Raw genomic sequence first — 23285 nt, forward strand, 5'->3', positions numbered from 1 at the left:
GAGCGAATATTACGACAGAAAATAGCTAGCATTGTAATAGAATCATTGCTTCGATCATGCTGGCAATTCTTATTACGTTTAACGTTTGTGACCCCAACATTTAGTCTCCATAACCTTAATGATTTGTGCTGCATTTTGTGTTTACCTTAGCTAAAACAAGTGCTCTGCAATGCACTCTAGGTAAGTTCATTCTTCATTTAAAACATTGCCTTGTTATCTACATACTTATTCGTATAATTAAAAAAGACTACCAAGAACCTGATATTCACATTTGTCTTATTTTTTTTCTTGCTAGCTACAGCAACTCCAGCTCCAACAAGTGAGTAGTAATAATATCAGCGTAAGGGTTCTATTTCACTTCTGCTAACACAAATGATTTTATTAAGACTCTGCGTGAGGCAAAATGAATCAGGTATCATGTATATGCAAACGCCTTGAGGCCATTATCGAGCTTTAATTGGAAGGACAAGAAAGTTCAAAGTGCGGGGTTCCACATTTTTAGGTGACTATCTCGTGCAACAAGCAATATAAACAAATATTATAGCAATTATCAGTTTCTCCAGCTAAGTCTCACTGATATAGCACAGGCCAATATTACAATAAAAGGATAGGGATGTAACAACAACAACAACAACAACAACAACAATAACAACAACAACTAAAAAACAACTAAGTAAGCGCCATAGCTCAAGCAGTTCTTTAATCATGCTTTGATATGTTGGTGATTAACTGTAATTCTTAATTTGATCCATTCGCGTATTTCACTGAAGCCGTTCCAAAGGAGGACAATATGTATCCATACGGCCCCCAGCAGAATGATAACGAGTTTCGTCTTGAAGACTCTCCATACTTCTCTTCCTCCCACTGCTTGAGGATCGACGCGGATTGGACTGGATTCCCATTCTTCTCGGAGAGGCATTACAAGTTGTTTGTAAGTATATAGATTGTTTTGAAAATGACGTCACGGCAGCCATATTGGCATCCTTTTACAGCGGCCAGGTCGGTGTCTTAAGCCAATCCTGAGGGTGTTAAACTCTTTTCTTATGTTAACACTTTCTTTCATTCCAATATAAATTGCATCGCTGTTGGCGATGGGCGTTTGGGTAATTGGAAACGCTCTATCTGTGGACATTCACGTAAGTCTATAAACCTCTTCGCTTTTATTTACTAAAGTGAACTATATTCCACGGTAGGGCTTTCGTGTTGACTCTATAATGTGATGTCTGGATTCATCCCGAAACATAAAAGTGTTCCTTGATGGAGTAGTATCCCATCAGGTAGCAGTACTAATAACAGATTTCATCTCCATAAGGAAGTCAGTCAGACAGAGTTAACTAATGATAAATTAGTACACACGTGTAATACTCGCTCTTTGCCAAACAAGAGTTGATGTGGTGTGCTTTTATCTAAACACATTTTCTTCATTTTGTAGATATGCCGCAATGGTATAATCCAGTTGAATTATGAATGGAGCTGGTGGTGGCCAAGGAAGTTTGGTGTCTACTGGTGGCTGAGAAATATGGCAATTATTGCACCGTTCTGGGCCACCACTGATACGCACTTTGCCTTTAGAGCTAATCATTCTAAGGTTTATTATCAAGTATACAGCCAAACCAAGAAAAGCTCTTCTGAAATCCTCAACATGGCCTCACAAGATGTAAAGCTCTATGGCGACAGTAAAAAATTCGCCAACTTCGCGGCCTGCTGGGTCCTTGTCGTGACCTGGCAGAAGCTCTGTCCATACGTCTATTACCCATATTCTGGAGAAAACTTTCCCTTAAACTGTCCCTGGGTAAGCATTTTTTTCTTCTTCTTCTTTCTTAAGCTCATCTTTGATTAGTATAATAGTGAACAGAATTTGTCAACTTTGCTGCCGGTTGGGTTCTTGTTGTACCTGGCACAAGCTCGGTCCATACGTCTATTACTACGATTACGACAACGACTGTCAATGACAATGCCGCTTTCTTCGCAAAGCTCAAACGGATTAAGATTTCGCTGTACGGCAACGGTGTGTGCGGCCTCTACGTGTCTTTACAAAAATGGCTTCGTTCAAGGAAACCAGGGGCATTATTCTCCTTTCATACTACATAGGCTGGGTTAATGACGTATTAATGTATCCGTCCTACATCTCCCAGATCTTAGATTGGCCTCTCAGCTGCATGCGTTTAGAACCGCCTGTAATTCCACTCAAAAAACAAAATAACACTTATAAAAAGCTCGACTTCAGCACGGGCAGAGTATTAGCACAATGTGATAAGCCCGAAAATACAAAACTTTTGGTTCTAATACTGAAATACATTTTGAAGAGCAATAAACAATTCTAGCTCAGCTCGGTACATACGAAGCTTTCTTGTCTGCAGTTGTTGTTCGGCCAGGTACAAATCTGACTGTCGCTTACGGCAGATGTTTAAATCGTTCAAATTATCTGTACAAATGACAAAGAAACAATTATCTTAGAACGGATTTTTGGGATTGAGCACTTTACCTTTGAACTAGGCGGTTCAAACAGTAAAAAAAAGCGTTAAATGAGAAGTAAATAGCAGGCTTACACTCACGTGAAACCGGCACTTTCCGTAGTAGAAAGCAAGGCTACGGCGGGAAAGCCATACTGAAACGCAAGTCATGCCGCGTACTATAGCCTACCCGCACTATATCTTAAAGTCCCCATTATTATGGAGAAAACGTTCTGTTAAACCTTTTTTTTTTAATGGATTTCTTTTTCGTCTTTCTTCTGCTGATCTTTGATTAGTATAGTTTGCGGAAACAGTGAATCGGTAGAGCCTTTTGCACGCTCTGATTGGGTAATGAACTAATAACTAGCTTTTCTCATAGTGTTACTCCTAAAACTGCTCGAGTTGCCGTACGTGATGTTTTATAAACTATTCGGAAATTTGATAATTATTAGAGTCTTGAACCTGTAGTGATTTCGTACGTACATAACAACGAGACGTTTTTGTCGATCGTCTAATGTCGTCAAGGGACTTGCTTTTTTTTGATCGCTAACATGGGTTACTGCATTTTGTTGTATTTTCATTTGCAATCTTACTTTACTTTAATTTCTCTTTCAGAGTAACACTTTTCAAGCTGTCATAATTACAGATGGATTTAACACATTTTTGATGTACAATTACCCTGATGGTGGAATTCAGTGGGTGATTCCAGCGGATCCGTAAGTGGATTTGCATTGAATCCAATCAGCGATCTCATCTGAGAAATGATTTAGGCTTTTGCGTCTCAAGATTGGCCATGGCTTAATAGTGGAAATCAATCTATCAATCACTTTTCCCGTCCGTCTAGCCATCCATCTTGTTATTTTGTTACCGTTGTTGGTGATGATGCTAATTTTTTTTAATTGGTGATAATTTCTTTGTTGTTATTTTGTTGTTGTTGTTGCTCTTCTTGCCACTGAGGGCGTAAGGGAAAAAGCATTCAAGTTGTGTAACTTTTATTCTTGCAGGGACAATTACCGTTACTGGTCTAGTTACTATGGTCTTCCTGTCGCTGGCTGGAACGCAGGAAATGGTGGCAAAAATTATTACAACCAGAAAGCGTGAGAAGTTAAAATTTACGTTTATATTAGGGTGGTGAAGAAGAGCAAAGTTAGAGAGAGTTTAAACATAGGGACAATTTCATACTTATTCTATCGTCGTGTCGTCTACTACAATGAAAATCTTATGCTAACTGCAGTAGTCCTACATTACAACAATGAAACTTTTTACACAAGTATAACTATTACGCTTCTGATTGGTAGAAAAAAACTGGCGCCACTTACTCAACCATTTAGAAGTAAAACGAAAACTCATCGTGACCTACTCGCACCTTTTCCCGCGTTTAGTGCCAGTTACACATATTTTCTAGAGAGTTTTGATTGGTTCACTGTATTGTCTGGGTCTTCCCTGATTGGCTAGAAGTTCAGCTTTGGTTTTTGGACACTCAATGAAAAATTGTTCATCTTCTGGGGTAAAAGTGTGAACTTTACTTTCGCTTTATTCATATTTCAGCTCCGCCACATTTGCAATGTATAATCTTGATAAGAAAAAAGGAAATACGGGTTTGTTGGGGAGGTACTTTTGGAGGATCGAGGACAGCGATGGGACAGGTGCACGGGAGAAGTGCTTATCATGGGCTGTTCGTAATGAATTCGCGAACATTCGTTGCTGGTACGACATCTTAATAAAATCAGACCCGGAGATGGCGTGTCCTTGTACTTTTTGGCAGGCGCGGCTGGACTCGGGCAGATTCTCCTGGAGCTGGTGGTATTCGTGGCCTCATTTGTGTTTTGAGTCCAGGCGTTCCAAAGTCGTATCTTATTATTCTACACTAACAGGATCAGTTGAATTTCGGTTGCGACAGGAATGTTGCTACTCCACTGACTGGAAAGACTGGGGCTCTCTCAAGCTTGGTCCTCCTGACGGCGGTCACGTGAAAGTGACAGATTTCCATAACTCGTGCAATCACGTGAAAACGTTCTCCTTGGACGAGAAGGCCTATCAATATTGCTGTGTTGACATACCTTTGTGCAATCTGTTTTACCTTTATCGTCCGTCTGATAGCTGTTCTCTTTACAGACCTCCACAAAGACGTACGTTTTCCTGCACATTATAATATGTTGTCATAAAATGTAATGTCATGTCACCTGACATAGCGTGCCACCACGCAACGTCAACTGAAGTCATACCATACACTTATGTTGCTTGATGGTACCACAGTAGTACCTTTTAATTTCTTCATCTAACAACGCAGCGACTACTGCATGAAAACACGAGCGGACAATAAAGCGGTTCCCGAGTCATTCACTTTTGAGCTCGCGATGCTCGATGGGAGCACGTAGTATGACATAATATGACAGTTGGTTCATTGACTTTTGTCGAATCAACTCGCATGAAGTACGTAAATTGCATGTTTTGCAATTTCAAGTAACATGTACTTATTTCGTTGGTTTTATAATTTCCTAGTTTTCATCACCAGCAATACTTGAGACATCGACCTTTTAGCTCGGGGGAATCCTACAAGTAACAGCAAAGACTTGCGACCTTAGCTAGTTACCCACGTACTCTGTTTAACTGCTCGCTTTCTTTGTTAATTCAGGTTGGTTCTGGGGCGATCCTCACATCAAGACGCTGGATGATGGGAATTACACGTTCAATGGACTCGGTGAATACGTCATGATTGATGCACAAAATAGAACATTCCAGCTACAGGCCAGAACAAAAGCTGCCCAGGGAAATTCAACAACCGCCACTATTTTCTCAGCCGGCGCAGCGAAAGAAGAAAATACGAGCACCATTGAGGTCCGAGTAAAGGAAGGCGGTGAGGGATACTGAAGAGCAATCAAACCCCTATGCCTTGACATATTAAAAAAGTAGATGCGAAATTTCTGGCTAAACTACATCTGCTTTGTTTAAGAATATTAGCATGTGTGGTAATCTCTCTTTCTTAGAAACCATTGAAAAATAAACTTCGGCCATTTCCAGTCATTATGGCGTAATTTGTCGTAAATCGAACGATGTTTATAGCCGTTATTTTTATTTTCAAATTTACTGAAACGCAAATATGTGCTATTTTTTTTCATGTTACCAGGTGGACTAAATATCCTGATAGACCAAGTAAAGTACGAAGACTACGACAAGCTGACAAACCAAAGTGTAGAAGCTGGTAGAAACCTTTCTGTCTCAAAATCGGAAGAAAATTGTTTGCAGGTTTCTTTCCCGTCAACAATGTCGGTGAGTTTCTGTGAAAAAAAGGAGATGCTGTCATTCGTCGTAACTCCTGCAGACGTTTACAAGAATACCACCAAAGGCTTGCTGGGAACGTGGAACGACAACCCGGATGACGACTTTACATTGCCTAATGGCACAGTTTTGTCATCATCTTCAACGTTGAGGGAGATTCACTTCGGGTTTGGTGTAAAATGTAATTATAGTTTGAGCTATTTCCTTTCTTTATAGTTTTCTACCGCTGGACAGTTTCTCTCCATAGTAAATATAGAATGAGCTACGATTTGGAAAATCTTTTCGAAAGTTCGAAGCTGGCCTTTATCGTCAAGGTCTGAGCCTTGCTTAAGTATCAATGTAGTCCTTCATCTCACAGTACAGGTGAATAAACGGATAAACGTTTTGGTGGTGAAAATCCAACCATTAACCATAGTCTTGTGTATGGACACTAGTCAATAATCCAGTTGGGATGAAAAGCTATTAATTCTTCTTTAACTTCAGTGAGTAAACATGACAAGATTTAATAAAAAAACCCTCATAAGTTTAAGGAGGTTCTTGACCCAAACAGAAGTCCGTGGAAACTCTCTTAGAGCTTTCTTCAAAATTAAAAAAAAAAAAACTTCCACGACGATCTATCCACTTTAAAGCGACAAAAGTTCTTGTTCCAAAGTAATTCTTCGTGCTGATTTTGATGTTCTTTTAGGGCAAATCAACCAATCCCAGTCACTCTTCACCTATGCTCCAAGTGAAAGCGTGGATACCTTTAAAAACCCTAGTTTCATTCCCATGTTTGCGGATTACATCACGTGGCAAAACGACAGTTTAAGAGTAAAAGCTGAAGAAGAATGTGGTGAAGATTACGAGTGCTTGTTTGATGTGGCCTCTACAAACGATCTGTCTGTTGGCGTGGTAACCAAAGATATCAGCATTCAGTTGGTCAACGAATCGAACGCTCTTAGTAAGTCAAAAAAGGGTTATTGCACTCTTGTATTGCAATATGTTTCAAACTTTTCACCCTGGTTAAAATGGGTTACCGTTTAGGTGAGGAAAGAAAACTGCCCAGGAAGAAATTGCTGCTATACAGGTCAATCTCTATACTTGGAAAAAAAACAACTCCCACTTGCTAAGCTGTATATACTTGGTTTCCAAATTTCACTTTACATAGTTTGTTGATGAGTTATATAATTGTTTTATCTTCACACCTTTCCTTTCAATATTGCTTTTGTAGACAACTTTCCACCCAAGATACTAACCGAATCAAATGTGATAAATGTCACACTTCATGAAACAGTTGAGCTGAATATCACTGCTGTGGATAACGATACAATAACATTTCGAGTGATTAACAAGCCTCCTGGAGCCACAGTGAGCCAAGGAGGAAACGTGCTGCACTTTACATGGAAGGTTACTTCGTCGCAAAAGGTAGGCTACAAGTTATCTTCTATACATAGTAAACGTTGAGGACATTAAAAGACGAGTCTGACATAATTGTTTTACGCTCAAAATTAAAGGAATTGAAAACAGTGAATATCTTTTACCCGTGACGTAGCTTAGTTTCTTAACCTCTTTCTATAACTAAACCATTTGACATAATTTTTTGCCGAAATACCAGTTTAACAAGTTGGGAAAAATCCTACTGAGTTAAAATCCAAACGAATTGTTAAGAATAAAAAAAAATCTGAGAAAACAACGACCGAACAATTTGAAACTTTTGAGTCAAACCGTAACTCTCTGGCGGTCAACTTTGCAATGCTGCGGTGCATTAAGTGGAATATTGATTGATAGTTTCCTTTGATTAACTTTGTGAATCAGAATTCAAACCTACTACAAAGAATTCCACGAGTTCCCCAGCATTTTGTACGAAATATCATGGCTTAAGAGGGTGAAAACGATTCACAATTATCTTTTTCTCTTATTGTAGTTCAATCTGTCTTTCGTTGCTACTGACGACAAAGGCGCAAGTGCCACCTGGAGTCCAACAATTAACATGTGTGCCTGCAACCACGGCGGCCAGTGTGTGCAACCAGAAGAAGGTGACAATGTCAACACTGACAGCAAGTTTGTATACATGGGTTGCGCATGTCAGGGGGGATACACAGGAAGGTTCTGTGACAGTGACATTGACGCCTGCGAGAGTAATGGTCAGCCGTGCTATACGGGAGTTGAGTGCATAGATCTTCCACCGCCAGCCAATGCCAGTGGGTATGAATGTGGACCCTGTCCATCAGGATATACAGGAAATGGCGCTCAGTGTGTAGGTAAGCTTACAGGATTAGCAGGGTACCTCGAGGATGAAGGAAGTTCCTTTCCCTTTAAGAAACGACGCTTTTAAATATGAGACCGAAGCTCCGAAAATGATACTTCATACGTCACTTGCAAAAAATTCGGACGATTTCGATTTCAGGCAAAAGGAGTGTCCGAAAATAAAACCGACCAAAATTTTTAACCGTTTAAAATTTTAAGCGTCCGAAATAGTTACAGCAGATCATAAAACCGTGAAGTAGTTCCAAAGCTCTTAGTTTCCTTTCTTCCGGGCTTTATAAAGCAAACTCTAGTTGAGACACTGCTTGACATTCGTAACGGTGCATTTGTAAGACCGTGAGGGTGCAGTAAAACTATCATATTCAAAGATGTTGTTTGAGTCTAATTCGTGTTTTGAAGGCGTAAATTTACTTTAGCTATGTTTCAGCAAAATGTCCGAAATTATTGTCCGAGATTATTAGTTGAAACCTGCTCAAAAATCAAACGTCTGAAATTTTTTGCAGGGAATTTAGTCGGTTTTGAATGGCAGGGGTTCATAATTTATGACTGCCGAGGTGAAATGACCGACAATTTTCCATACCTCTTACACCGTCTTGTTTTACATCCTCTTTCTCGATTTTGATGTGACTGCTGTTATTTATTCGCTTACAAATGTTCTCCGTTTCTCTCCATTTTCCAGACTTTGATGAATGTCAAAATAATTCGTCAAACAACTGTCAACAGCTTTGTGTCAATTTTCCGGCTTCGTTCTTCTGTGACTGTCGCGGCGGATACGAACTAAACGCTGATGGTCGTAGCTGTGATGGTAAGACATTTGCTGAATAGAATTTACATCAGTTAGCTTTTTAACTGTTTACGTGTAGAGCTCTTTAACTGCGGCGTTATAGGAAGTGCCAAAAAAAAAATTAAAAAATCTTTCTTTCGGGGCTTTATCGATCGTCCGATCATTTTCAAAACAAGGTGCAATGTTTTTCAGTTTTTCCGCGTCCCTGTTCCAAACTTAGCCAATGGCGGTTTCGATTTTGAGCGTGGTCTAAAACCAAGGGACGAAATTTAGGGCTTGAAGAAAAAGCGGGACAAAGTGAAGTTAATCCCTTTCTCAGTACTTCCCATACAGCCTTGTAACAAGAAGGATGACTCTAACAAAAAAACCTTTATGTTCCGGTTAAAAAGTCTTTTACTATTCAACTTAGAATTTGTAAAGGATAAGTCACCTCTGTAAACTTAGTATGAGATAATTAACTAACAATTTTATCGATAGATATTAATGAATGCGAACCTTCAAATGACTGCATGCAGCAGTGTGACAACAGTATAGGAAGCTACAACTGTTCCTGTGACGAGTTCTTCAAACCTGATCCCACTGACTGGAGAAACTGTACAGGTGAGTCTGACATCTGTTCAAATATACTTCCTTGTTTTCTGAAGTAGTATCTATGAATAAAAGTGGTAGTATAATAATGAAAAAAGATTTTTAATATAATTATCACAGATTCAAGTTGTTAAAGGAGCTCAGTCTTGGTATTTTGAGTTATTTTGGCCGCGAACAGAATTACCTTTGAATTCAACGAAACCTGAAGATAGTATTTACAATAGATAGAAAACAACAAAGAGATCCTGTAGCGTAGTCTAAACGAGACCAAACGATGATAACACAACGGTTTAATAAAGCTCATAAAAGCCCGCCATTACTAGCCGTAATACAACAACAACTGCATCCGGGACACATCTCATTCTACTGTTCAAGCCCGAAGGGCCTATGACATCATAACCTCGTTAGAGATCCTTATAAACCATAAAGGAACAAGGATGAAAAGATTTTTGAATCTTTTGTTTGCAATTTTTAAATCTTTTGTTTGTAATCCGTGTTTAAAAACACGGATTACAAACGTCAGACTTGAAAAATTTAAGCTAAACTTTTCAAGATGCGTAAACCGTGACGCAGCTCCTTTAAGTAGCTTGGTGCTTCACTTGCAGCACAGTTTCTTGCTTGGTCACGTGATTAACTTTTCTTTACAGCCACAAACCCTTGTAGTCCTGGACATGGCTGTCAACACGTCTGCTTCAAAGGAAGCAATAACCAAGCAACGTGTGCGTGTTTTGCTAATTACGAGCTGGAGAATGATGGAAAGGCCTGTAGAGGTACTTGATAGCTTTGTTTTTATCGAGTAATTGTTTTTGGAAGCGGTGGTATAACGTTCCTACAAATCATTAAGATGCACAAGATGTGAGAAGCTCAAGGCATAATCCTGAGCAAATCTTGATTTTTTTTCTCTGTTTTTTTTTAAATTTTTAATGAGTGTCTTAATTCAGCATGCAGAAGATAGATCTGCTTGATTGTTATAAATGTAGTGTTAAGGCTTTACCATATGCAAGATAGAGTGCGACGGCTCACGACAGCTGAGGTTTGTAGTTGACTGTTATAATGAAGTGTTAAGGCTTTGCCATATACAGAGTGCAACGGCTCACGACAGCTGAGTTCTGTAGTTTCAGAAAATAATTTACTGAAGGAATTTGCTATATTCTCGTGTTTAAAATCCCAAATACTCAGAGAACAAGATGATTCAATTAATCCCTTCGGGTCGGAATCCCGAGTAGACTTTTAAGAGTGATTTTCTGAGAGTGTCGAGAATCGGAAGACACTCACGAAAAATCGATTTTTCTTTTATTTCGCCAAAACATACCTTTGGGTGAACTTATTCATGGAAAAATAGTTTAAAGTTCCAACGATTTATTTTACGGCCAAAATTTAAGGAAGTTCGACATTTGCATATAGTGGCGGTTTTCGCGGCTTAAAATATTCAGAATTTCACGCTTCTTTACGGAAACAGCGGGGGCGTAAAAACAATCCTATGAAAACAAAACTTGGCACAAATATTATTTCATTCTTATACTTTAAAATCGTGTGATAAGTTTCTTGAAGCTTTGTTTGTAGCTTTGCAACGAAGGGTATTTGTACAGCCGCCATTTGTGTCTCTCGGCAAGGAAGAAATAAAGGCCAACTTTGACTAGTATAAATGGCCTCTGGTATATATCATTTGGTCAAAATATCTACATTTTAGGAAACCTTGGTTATTGTTTTTTTCACCCGAAAAGGTATAGCTCTGGGAATTAAAATGTTCTCCGTCAGTAAAATAAAATGTTACGGCATGTAAGCGAGTTCAAATTTATGCAAATCACAAGGTTATTCTTTGGAAGTCAACGGTTTAAAACAGGAAACAACGACTCACCGTTACTTACGTTCCTTCTGCTGCTATACAAACGATTTTAACTTCCCAGTGTCCTTGTGAGCTGTTCTGTAAAATATTTCCAGTAAAACAGCGAGCATAAACGGCCATAAAATTAGACAAGGTCGACAATGTTTATATTTGAGATGAGACACTGAGTGGCACACACAGTCCTGGCTGTTTTCATCGTCTTGCTCAGTCGAGAGTCCTTTAAAAATATGATAGAGTATTCGCTTCAAACCGTAGCAAATTAGTTTCTCATATCCATATGCCTCATGTCGACTCATGAGTAAATAACTCAGTCCCCGCACAGTGAATAAACAACTCGACTGACCTCTGAGGTCAGGAGGTCACCTGATATGTTATTATGTTACTTTTCCCCGGTTTCACATTACACGCGTAACGCCGTATTGAACATTACGGTATTTAGTTGAATTACGGTATTCAAAATCTCTTTGACGACATTTCGATTTAAAAAGGAAATTGAAAAAGCATCATTTTGACATAATTGTTAGCTTCTAACATTTCGTTCATAGATGCATGATACCCTGACATAATTTCAACACTGGATTGATCTCTCAGATGTCGACGTGATTCATAGTTTTGCGCTTAGTAACATTTGGCACACATCTAAACGTGCGCAAAGATAAATACTCAAAAATAAGAAACCGTTTATCTGCTGGACCGCCGAAGATAATAATGTTTTAAATTCTGCATATTATCTTGCCCAAGAACACAACACAATGTCCCCGGCCAGGGCTCAAACCTGGACCGCTCGATGCGGAGACGAGCGCACTAACCATGAAGCCACCGCGCCTCCCTATGAAAATAAAGGCTTACTTACATTTGTTTCATTCTTTTATTTTTCTAATCTGAAATTTATGTTACATAGGCTTAAGATTTTCTTTCCAAATTTACCGTTCAATTTCCTATTCCGGCCATATTTGAAGACATTCCTTCTCATTTGATTACTGTTAAACTTTACAATCACATATCTTACGGAGGTTCAATATTTGCCTGTGTCGTTGAAGGCGTCAAAAAAGTGTCAGACATTTATTACTTACTGGTTGAAGTTGTACTCTTGATAGTTTTAAGTTGCGCTTGTTAATGCAAATCAAACATGTTCACTTCCTTATAAAGTTATTGCGATATCTGTCAAGAGCAGCATGACATTTTGTGTGAAAAATTAAACAAACGTTTAACACATGATCCTCAGTTACAGCAGCACAGAGTTAATCCGTTTTAATGGTAATATGGCTTTTTTAAGTATGTCCAGGTAGATTCGTTTAAGGCGAACAGGCTTGGGTGGCACTTCTAATTCCCTTTTTCCGTTCCTACTTTCTCTTCTCCAATATATGCCTGTTCGCAGGCTAGTACCTCTCAATACAATTCATGCAGATTCCATTCTACTTTCGGGAGTGTTAGCCGTCACGATCGACTTTTGAAATTATTTTTCTCGGGAGTGGGGTGGGGGTGGATTAGCGCTACTTCTAAAACCTAATCATAAGAGCAAAATTGAGCGTCATGAGTGACTGAAATGACTAAAACACAGAAACCAAGGCTGTTCCGTTTTAGTTAGCAAAGGCTGGTGATATACGAACAGCGAGAGCAAAGCTTTTTTTTTTTCGCGTGAGATTTGCGTATTCAGCTCGTTCCTTCCGTGCCTCTAAATAACGCATTCACTGCCAAAGGCATTATTCATCTCCACTTATTAGTCCGTGTAACTGACGATTTCTGGAGATCTGACCCGGATAGTCACTGCTTTAAAAACCACAGGCGGTGGTGCTATCCAGTAAGATCGTTTGCCGTTTGCCTTTGACTCACATTCGATATTTTTAACTATAAACCCCTGTAGACCATGCTGAATTTTCAAAATCAGGTCGTTTTCTACACGCTTTATCTCTGAAACGAAGTCGGTGACCCCCATTTCTTTCTTTTTTTTTTTTTTTTTGCATTTCTGACGCAAGTAACTCATTATCTGACTGCCGTAAAAATTAAGAAAAAATCTATCGACTGGAAAATTTTCGCGTGAGCGTCCTCAAATACGGCGTTACGCTTGTAATGTGAAACCGGGGAAAAGTAACATAATGACATATCAGGTGACCTCCTGACCTCAGAGGTCAGTCGAGTGGTTAATTCAATGTACGGGGACTGATTTATTTACTCATGAGTCGACATGAGGCATACGGATATGAGAAACTAATTTGCTTCGGTTTGAAGCGAATATTCTATCATATTTTTAAAGGACTCTCGACTGAGCAAGACGATGAAAACAGCCAGGACTGTGTGTGCCACTCAGTGTCTCATCTCAAATATAAACATTGTCGGCCTTGTCTAATTTTATGGCCGTTTATGCTCGCTGTTTTACTGGAAATATTTTACAGAACAGCTCACAAGGACACTGGGAAGTTAAAATCGTTTGTATAGCAGCAAAAGGAACGTAAGTAACGGTGAGTCGTTGTTTCCTGTTTTAAACCGTTGACTTCCAAAGAATAACCTTGTGATTTGCATAAAATTTGAACTCGCTTACATGCCGAAACATTTTATTTTACTGACGGAGAACATTTTAATTCCCAGAGCTATACCTTTTCGGGTGAAAAAAACAATAACCAAGGTTTCCTAAAATGTAGATATTTTGACCAAATGATATATACCAGAGGCCATTTATACTAGTCAAAGTTGGCCTTTATTTGTTCCTTGGCAAGAGACATACATGGCGGCTGTACAAAATACCCTTCGTTACAAAGCTACAAACAAAACTTCAAGAAACTTATTACACGATTTTAAAGTATAAGAATGAAATAATATTTGTGCCAAGTTTTGTTTTCATAGGATTGTTTTACGCTCCCGCTGTTTTCGTAAAGAAGCGTGAAATTCTAAACACTTTAAGCCGCGAAAACCGCCATTATATGCAAACTTCCAACTTTCTCAAATTTCGGCCGTAAAATAGATTTTTGGAACTTTAACCTATTTTCCATGAATAAGTTCACCCAAAGGTATGTTTTGGCGAAATAAAAGAAAAATCGATTTTTCGTGAGTGTCTTCCGATTCTCGACACTCTCAGAAAATCACTCTTAATAAATGTTACTTTATTATATTAGAGTATGAGCTCGAGATTTCTACTGCATACAGATAGTTGACAAGGGAGCCAGAGCCAGCCATCACGCAAAGAAATGGAAAACGAATAATTTATTAAATAGGCTTTTTCCGAGTTACCTTGTGCCTCTGTTTCAAAACGAGTCTTCGTGCAAAATCTTTCATATGAGTTTGATTTGCATGAAAATGAGCCTGAAGGCGGAACTCAATTTCATATGACAGGTTTTGCAAGAAGACTCATTTTGACACAGAGGCAAAAGGCAACTCGTAAATGGCCTATTGATTTAGTGTAAATCTACTAGTCGTTCAAAACACTACCTAAATCTTCTCTTTCAAAGACACTTCGAAAACGCAAAGAAACCGGCATTTTGATATCAATCGTTCACTGTGACAGAAAAGATAGTGAGTAGCGTAGCCAATAAGAGAACGACATTCGTGATAGAAGGTTTATAGGTTTATACTAATATTGAATATATACTATAGCAGCACCTTCACTTAACTGATGTAATGAGTTAACAATGCAGAAAAATTATGAAATATTAGCTGCTCAGATGGAACACACCGTACAGGTATTAAAATCATTATCTACATCTAATTTTCTGTTTTCATTTTCAAAGACATCGACGAATGTGATCCAGCTGATCCTCTCCATCGCTGCAGTCAGATTTGTAAAAATACCCCAGGAAGTTACAAATGTTCATGTCAAGAAGGATTCGAATTGAACAAGGACGGTTACCAATGTGAAGGTATTAAGCATGTAATCGTTAGTCTAATTTCATTACTTTTGATATGATGATTTACGTTTAAAGCCCCGGCCAAAAGGACTCGAAAGTAGTCGCAAGTTGAAAACTTGGGTCTACTTGCGACTCCGCTTGGCCAGACCTTGCGTGCACTTGCGTTGACTTGCGATGACTTGCGCTCACTTTGGTCGACAACAAATTTGCACGCAAGTCGCGCAAGTTTTCACCGTTTGACCACGTACTCAACTCAAGTCAACTTGCGACTACTTGTGACTACTTGTGACTACTTGTGAGTCTGTTTGGCCAGAGCTTAACAATAAATATATAATGTGCTTTGTGTCGAGCCTACAACCGAACTGTTCGACGAAGAAAAAACCGAAAATGTTACTTTATTTGTTGTATTAATTTTATCAGATGTCAATGAATGCCTGGATGCAGATTTGTACAACTGCACAGATGAGTTCCACAGGTGCGTCAACACTCGCGGCTCATACAAATGTGAATGTGAACAAGATCTGTACTTTATTGACGGCAAATGCAGAGGTAATCAGCGACTTATTTAACTAAAGTAATTTTCAATTGGGTGTTGAAACAAAATCGTCATTGTCTTAGATTTGCTTCAGTACACTCCGGTTGTGGTTGCATTTCAACTTCTTTAGTGATTTGTCTAGTAAAACTTGCGCAACCTTCTCAATGAATCGCTTCTCCCTCGAAGCTTCGCACACGTTTTCCCGCGCTTCGCACCAACAAAATGTATTTGATTCTCCTTTTGAGTGGTTCGCCTAATTGTCTGTCAGTCCTTTGTGAATGGCCAAAGTGATTGCTTTGTTTTTGGTTTGAAAACCACAATGAAAGAATTCGCAACCTCTTCACCTCCAATCAGATGCAAAATCAAAAGCAATGGCGAATCGAAATCGCTATCCCAGTGAGTGGCGCCGGTGTGTTTGCTTGGGGTTGTCGTTGATTCATTGTTTTATCTTTTAGCTTTGGTTTTAAGGCACCCCATTGTTTATCGCACCTTTTAGCAATTATCATTCGATGCATGTTTTTCTCCCTTTTCACTGGCCGAGAGCCCACCACATGACCTGCAAATAACTGCCTACAAATAATGGTCTGCTCGTGCGTAGTACTGTCAAAATGAGTTTCGCTTCAAATAATATTCTGTTCATGCGTAATTGCAACAACGCTCTTGTGTGAAAAATAGCAGATCACTTCCCTGAGCTGTTAGGGAGTGATTTAAATATGAAAACAAACTTGTTGATCGAATGATAAAACAATTACTGAACTAAGTTATGGTCAAATATCGTGATTTTTCAGTGCCTCGCAGATCAATCACAAATAATTGATCCGCTTGCTACTGAAAAATCACGATATTTTGCTCAACCTCGTACAATAATTGCTAATTGTTTGATCTCAACTTTTTGCGTGTGGATAACCTAAAAGACCAAGCCAAACTAAGGAGGATCATTTTCTCTTGAGGAGTTCTTCGACAGACAATCGCACTAAGCGGGGCGAAATCTAAGTCTGAAACAAGTTGAAAATTCCTTGGAAGTCTTCTAAAACCTTCAGAAATCATTGTCAGTGTTCAGATATTGATCGAGAATCGATTGCGAACTTTGACCTTCATCGGATCACTAGTACATTTTTAAAAATATTTTTAGGAAATAGAAACGCACAATATTGCTGATTACGCTACACAACATTGGAAAGGAAAATTGTCAGCGGATTATTTATTATTTTTGCGACACTCATAACTTGGATTGTTGCTAAATGCAAAATGCGTAAAAGAAATATTCAGTTCATTCAGTTGCTTCCTAAGTTTCTCGTTGTAAATTTATTTTTTGAGCAAGAAGCCGATAATGTTTGAGTTCGTTGTAAGTCAAAGATCTTTATCTTCCTCAATCCTGATCATCTTTTTTCCTAGCTCTTTGCTTTCATTATTGTTGTGTTTGCTTTTAGTATATAAATAAAAACAAACAACATCCTGACGAATTCATTTATATCTAGATGGGAATGGCACAGCTCCCAAGCCAGTGTTACCTGAACCGCGTGTGCCATCAGAGAAAGAGCAGGAAGAAGCTGTGCAGTTCTCAATTCCACGCAAAAGTGATGTAAGTAATAAACCTGTCCAGTTTTTGTACGTTCACGTCACCGGTCAATAACTGATTAAAACTCAGAAGTAATTTCAACTCTGCTCATCACCATCCACTGTATGTTGTGCCTTTATGCTCTTCAAGTCAAAAAAGCATGCGACTTGTGCTTTCTGAGACTGGCTTCCAAGTATTTCTTTCTAGCTCTTTAGCTACTTGCGCCAGCTCTCTGTAATATTCATTTCTAAGACTTTTAAAGGCCAATGCGAAAAGGCCGAATAATTTTCAACTTTCCATATTTCTTCCCATTTATCCAGCGATTGCTATAGGAACCAACCATGATAAAAGGTAGAGACTGCGTTCGAGCCTAATAGCCCATTACTACGGTAGTTACATCCTGTTTCCGTAGCATGGAGTGACTAGGAGTATTTCTAGTTCCCCCTAGGTGGGATGCTAATCCATCGAAGTGTCACCCTCCCCCCCCCCCCCCCCCGCACATTCCCCGCATTAAATTCGCCGATACTCATTGATACTCCTGGGTGGAGAGAGGCGCTGTGAGAGCAAAGTTCCTTGCCCAAGAACACAAGAGTTCGAACCCAGACCGCTTGGAATCTCGGGCAGTAGCCATAGACCTTATCACAGTTTTCGACTCCATCTTGACGGGTAGGCAAAGCGGTCAGAAATTACAGTGTTTGTACGGGAATCCGATGGCAAATAACTTTTTTCCAAAATTGAATTTTACCAGGAGCCATAATCGGGGACGGAGACCGTAAGCGCGCGCCATTTCAAGTATTGGAGTTGTCCCCATGATATGGGACAATAATTCTATTTTTAGAACAAATTGCGCCATCATGTGCGGCACACGCGCGTACATGCTGCGAGGATTTCTGCGGATGTCGCGCGGGGGAAATGGCGTCCGAAATTCCCGAAATTTTTCATGTTTTTGGCCCACAACTCAACGCGTTTACGTCTGTTGGAATTTTGCTTAATTAAGTATTTTCGTCGTAAGCTGCTCCAGTTTGGGTGAAGTAAGACCGTGTCGAATTTAGGCATGTTCCGCTTTAAGCTTATATATATCGCTGACCAAGTTGTGTTCCGACGGATGCTTCTTTTACATGAGATGTACATTACTCCACTTTAAATTTCACATATATTGAAGATTAACAGCTTTTCCATTACACAGCAAAAAACTAGCTGGATATATTTAGATATAGCAGAGCTTCAGGACTTCACAGTTTCCTAGCTCCTCTTACCACATGCGTACGCTTGCGAGGAATTTGCCAGTCTATCGCGACCGAAAAGTAAAACAAAATAATTGTTAGTTTGAGTTTCGCCTGAATTGTAAGCAACGCTTGATGTTTCATCAAGGCCCAATAACTTTACGTCCGTAGATACTGCTCAGTTTTATTTGTGTAAAAATCCAGTAAATTCTCTGTTGTCGATGAATGAGAGCGCCCGCCAATGCGTGTTTTGTAGTCAGTAAACATGACAAATTGGACTTCCACCGCACTTTTGTGTGAAAGCGTATATCGAACTCAAACAAGAACTCTATAGTTTTTAAATATGTTTAAGATTGGTAAATGTTTGAGAACATATTAAAAGCTAAGCTGGAAATATGTGAATAAAGCAGAAATAATCAGCAAAGTTACAATGACGCTTTCTTTAATCAACTTCGAATAACGATTTCGATTTTGTTGATCGAGTTATCAAAACTCCTTGTCTATTTTCATTTTCGCAGTGTAACTTCACTATGCTTATGTTGAAGAAACACACAGATGTTAGTGGCCTTTTCTGCGTTCGTGAAATTTGTTGCAGCATCTCAGCACAAAAGATAACGAAAGAAATCTTTGTCAAGATTTGTTGACAATTGAAAACACCGACTCGGACTTGAAAGTGCGCGAGCTGCACTATGCAAATGAGCTAATTGTACGCGTCAGACTTTCCTTTCAAAAACTTTTGCAAACTCACCAAACGAGCAGAAACAATAAGAAACCATCAGAACAGATTTTGGTTATGATTAACCATTGTCTGAGAAACTCACAAATTAACTCGATACCAGAATATAGAGTTTTCTTGCTATATTCTTAAGTCAGAACAAACGCAAAAACATACGCGTAAGCTTACAACAAGCGCGAGATTGAAGTCTTTTTTTCGACCCTGAAAAACCCACCTTTTCCGTTAGCTCAGAGCATAAAACTACATATAAGCGCCCTGGTTCGTATTCCCTGCCTTATTCCCTGCCATCAAGGTGAAAAATACGCTAGAGAATCTCGCAACTCTCACCATTTGATCACGCAACGTGACAACATCCACGCGAGAGCCCCCAACATTGCGTGGATCCGCGCGGATAAATGACGTCAGGATGACGCAATTTTGTTCTAAAAATAGAGAAATTGTCCCATATCACAGGTACGCGCGGATCCCAAGACTTACGGTCTCCGTCCCCGATTATGGCTCCTGATTTTACACAATTTTTGAATCAAAACGTAAAAATTCTATGTAGAAGATTGTATTTACCAAGTTTGAAGGATGCAGCTTGTAATTTTCCAGACATTTGTCTCTATTTTTTTTCGCGAACCGCGTGTAGACGTCCGTCTACCCAGCCAAATTTTACAGACAAATATATGGAAAATCAGAAGCATTAACTGAGCGTCTTTTAGCCAAGCTACATCCTCCAAACTTGGTGAATACAATCTTCTACCTAGTATTTTAACGTTTTTATTAAAAATGTGTAAAATTCAATTTTGGAAAAAGTTATTTGCCATCGGATTCCCATACAAACACTGTAATTTCTGACCGCTTTGCCTACTCGTCAAGATGGCTTTGAAAACCGTTTTAAGGCCTACTAGGCAACCGCACTTCCCCTGGAACAAGGCTTATTTTCCTCTAATTCTTGAATTTCTTATCTCCTGTATTACCGAAATATAGAAATTATAACTTTAAAAGTATGTCAGTTCACCTATTTTTCCCTACGAGTAAAGAGTCAGAACAATAATAAGAAACTGGTGTCTATAACCTTAACTTTTACGGAAGCTTGCCAGGAAAATGGCTGAGTTCCATAACAGCTGTCTTTCACGAAGTGGAAGGACATAAGTAATCGAAAAGAGCAGGTAAAATGTCTTAGTTCTAAAAAGAAAGAAGATAAACACAGCGAGTCTAACCTGGATCAAAGTGAATTTTTCGAAACACAATGTCGCCGCAGAAAAACTGAGAGTTGTTTACGCTAACTCGTAGATAAATTTCGCCCGACATCTAGATACTGTATGAGGTGTTTGCAAGGCTTGAACACAAGCTTCCATTAACAAGAGTTCCTTTTAACATTTCTTTGACAGTTTGAATGGGATTTTGAAAAGGACAAGTCATTCAAAGACAAAATGGCATCTGTAACAACGGATTTCTGCACTGAGAACAGGACAAAATGTGCTCTAAAGGACGCTAGGCGAAAAAGGTGATCACTGATTTTTTACTGAATCTCAGAACTACTAAAGGGATCCACTTTTGAATAGAACCCATTCCAGGGGATGGGGGATACCTAAGCAAAGTTTGCTACGAGGAAGATATCTTTGGCAAATAAGGTAACCCGGTTTTAGCCGACATAGAATATAGCGCCTCTTTAATAAACTTGTAAACGTTTCGATTGAGTAGCCCCTCAAGACACTCTCGTGCATCTGTTGTGGGGTTAAATATGCTGGGTTTTTACTTAAACTTGCAAAATCCCTTTCGTTTCGCATACCTTCGTCTTGAAAAAGGTTCTTCTTTCGGAAGTGTGCATTTGTGCATTTTCTGTTTTTTTTTTTCCCCTTTATTTGTTTAACTTTGTTATAAACTATTATGTGAGGGCCTTTTTCCCTCCTAAAGCCAGATAAATGCTAGACAGACAGACAGACAGACAGACAGACAGACAGACAGATAGATAGATAGATAGATAGATAGATAGATAGATAGATAGATAGATAGATAGATAGCATCTTCGTGCTTGGGTAGCACCAAATAACATAAAATATATCAAACTAAAATAGCTGGGATTAACGCTCTCACTAATTCGTGTATTTTGTCATTCCATCACGTCATCAGACGTTCCCCGTTTTTGGACCTCTACACCGCTGACCAGGTTCACCTACTGCCTGGTTATCCCAGGAACGCATCGGGCTCTCTCCAGGTAGCGTTTTACGTGCAGCAGCCTCTTGGACTCTTTATCGGAAATATCTCGGTCCTGCCTCGCGGTACACTGGTGGACATTGTTATAACTCACAAGTCCGCGCTTGAGACCGCTATTGGTGCAAACATCTCTGATATAGAAGTTATCTTCAAACCTGCCACATCGACCACGTCACCAACAGCGGTACCAGTTGAGCCAAGCAGCGATGTTTGGAAGTGGGCTGTAATTGGCGTTTGTGTAGGAGTGGTGGTCATCATCTTGATTATTGTGATCGTGTTTTGCTGGTAAGATGTTAATAATTAACCCTTTGTTGAGTCAGATTGTGATATTTTGGAACTCAAAAAAATGTTGTTAGTTAAAGCAGGGATCGTACAGTTGTGAGAGTGCTCGCCTGCCACCAATGTGACCGGAGCTCGATTGAGTTTGCCACCAGGGTTTTTTTTCCAGGTTCTCCGGTTTTCCACCCTGTACACAAACACCAACATCTCCAAATTCCACTTCGACCAGGATAGAGGACCCGCATGCAAATCAACTAAGCTTGTTGTGGCTTCCTCCCTAAATATTGTAATTTGTTAATTTAGATGGCATTGCATGAAGTTATCGTTAATGGTAGGCCCTACCAAGATTGCAACCAATTTATTTCAAGTGCTACTCGGTGAAAGTAAACCCTAAGTGGCAGAAGAACTGTACGTGTTGAGCAAAAGGTACAACAAGAGATAATAAGAGTTAGTTTTTTTTTTTTTTCACTTTTAGCCTGAAAAAGAGAGCATTTGGAAACCCACAGGTGAAGCCCATAGTGGATGATGATCCTCAGGAACGCCTAACTTTGAAATCTTTCCACCAGTCTTCAAGCGTATAACGTAGACCATGGAAACGCGTACGTTTGACAGAGTACCTTCTTTCAAACTTGAAACACCGTCATACAATGCAGTTATTAACATTTTTACGGTGGCCCTGCCTACTTTAATTTAGTATTTTTTTAAAGACTCTTTTTAGAAAAGTCATATCCAGAAATCTAAAAAGCTTAAATCTTGTAATCGTTCCCTCAACTCCGTCATAATAAGTATACTCTTTAGTAGTTCATTTAGCATATCTTGTTATAATATGCTATTCAGACTTGTTGCCATTTATAAAATTTTTGTATTACTTGAGTGTTTTTATAGTTTACATTTTTACCAATCGTATAAATTCATATAATGCGAGATCAATTGTAACTGTACTGATGATGAAAGATCCATCGAAATGTGGTCGTTGCTTAAACTCCCTAGAAATTTTTGAATGGTCTTCTTTACTTAAGCAAATTGTACTCGTTATGGAATCATTAGGATTATTTTACTTCACTGAATTAGTTAAATGAATCAGTTTGTTTAATCATTTGTTAATTCGCGACACCGCCAGCGAAAACATGTGTGTGGACATATGGTCCGGTGTGATGTAAATAAACTTGTTTAAGCGGTCAAGAACTCTTGAAATATGTTGTACACGTTGAAACTTGTTGTAGAAGTTCTCAAGTTGTTTAAAAGAAATATTTTAGGTAAGATAAAGGTAAAGTTTGCATACCGACCAAGGGGCCCACCAGGCCGGAGCTTAACCCGGTTTCTGTAGCATGAAGCGACTACGAGTTTGTGAATTTTGTGAACCGTGAATTTATTTTGTGAACCGTGAAATTAAGTCCTCGAAGTCAAATTACTATTGCAACCTAATTGAAGAAGGTAAAGGCGATTCCAGCTTGGTTTGGAAAGCAGTGAATGAAGCTTCCTCACGCAACGTTAGCTCATCCATCCCGCAGTGTATAATTTCAAGCGTAGTACGATATACTGACCCCAAATCCATCGCTACAGCTCTGAACGAATACTTTGCTTCTGTTGGAAGATTGTTGGCAGAAAAATTCTCTCAATCTCTCAATTATGTAAATCGTGTGAAACTCAATGTTACTGAACCAGCCACGGATTTTTTTGAGTTAAGACCCGTAAGCCATTCCTTTGTTCTGCAACAGA

At 39.2% G+C, this 23285-nt stretch overlaps 1 protein-coding gene across 1 annotated transcript; it reads left to right on the top strand.

The window, feature by feature from the left end:
- The first annotated feature begins 304 nt into the window (after positions 1 to 304).
- On the top strand, positions 305 to 22760 carry LOC110060355 (mucin-like protein). The gene is made up of 20 exons (XM_089278402.1): positions 305 to 319; positions 771 to 931; positions 1433 to 1792; positions 3069 to 3169; positions 3458 to 3550; positions 4002 to 4582; positions 5089 to 5310; positions 5581 to 5913; positions 6418 to 6672; positions 6943 to 7136; positions 7636 to 7972; positions 8656 to 8781; positions 9238 to 9360; positions 9996 to 10118; positions 14917 to 15045; positions 15454 to 15582; positions 17047 to 17150; positions 20462 to 20577; positions 21204 to 21572; positions 22042 to 22760. The coding sequence occupies exons 2-20, from the start codon at positions 791 to 793 to the stop codon at positions 22145 to 22147; spliced, it is 3942 nt and encodes a 1313-aa protein (XP_089134528.1). The 5' UTR covers positions 305 to 319; positions 771 to 790; the 3' UTR covers positions 22148 to 22760.
- Positions 22761 to 23285: the final 525 nt, after the last annotated feature.

The sequence above is a fragment of the Orbicella faveolata genome, unplaced genomic scaffold (genome assembly GCF_042242905.1).
Source record: "Orbicella faveolata isolate gen_17 unplaced genomic scaffold, um_ofav_v1 contig_46, whole genome shotgun sequence".
Lineage (NCBI taxonomy): Eukaryota > Metazoa > Cnidaria > Anthozoa > Scleractinia > Merulinidae > Orbicella > Orbicella faveolata.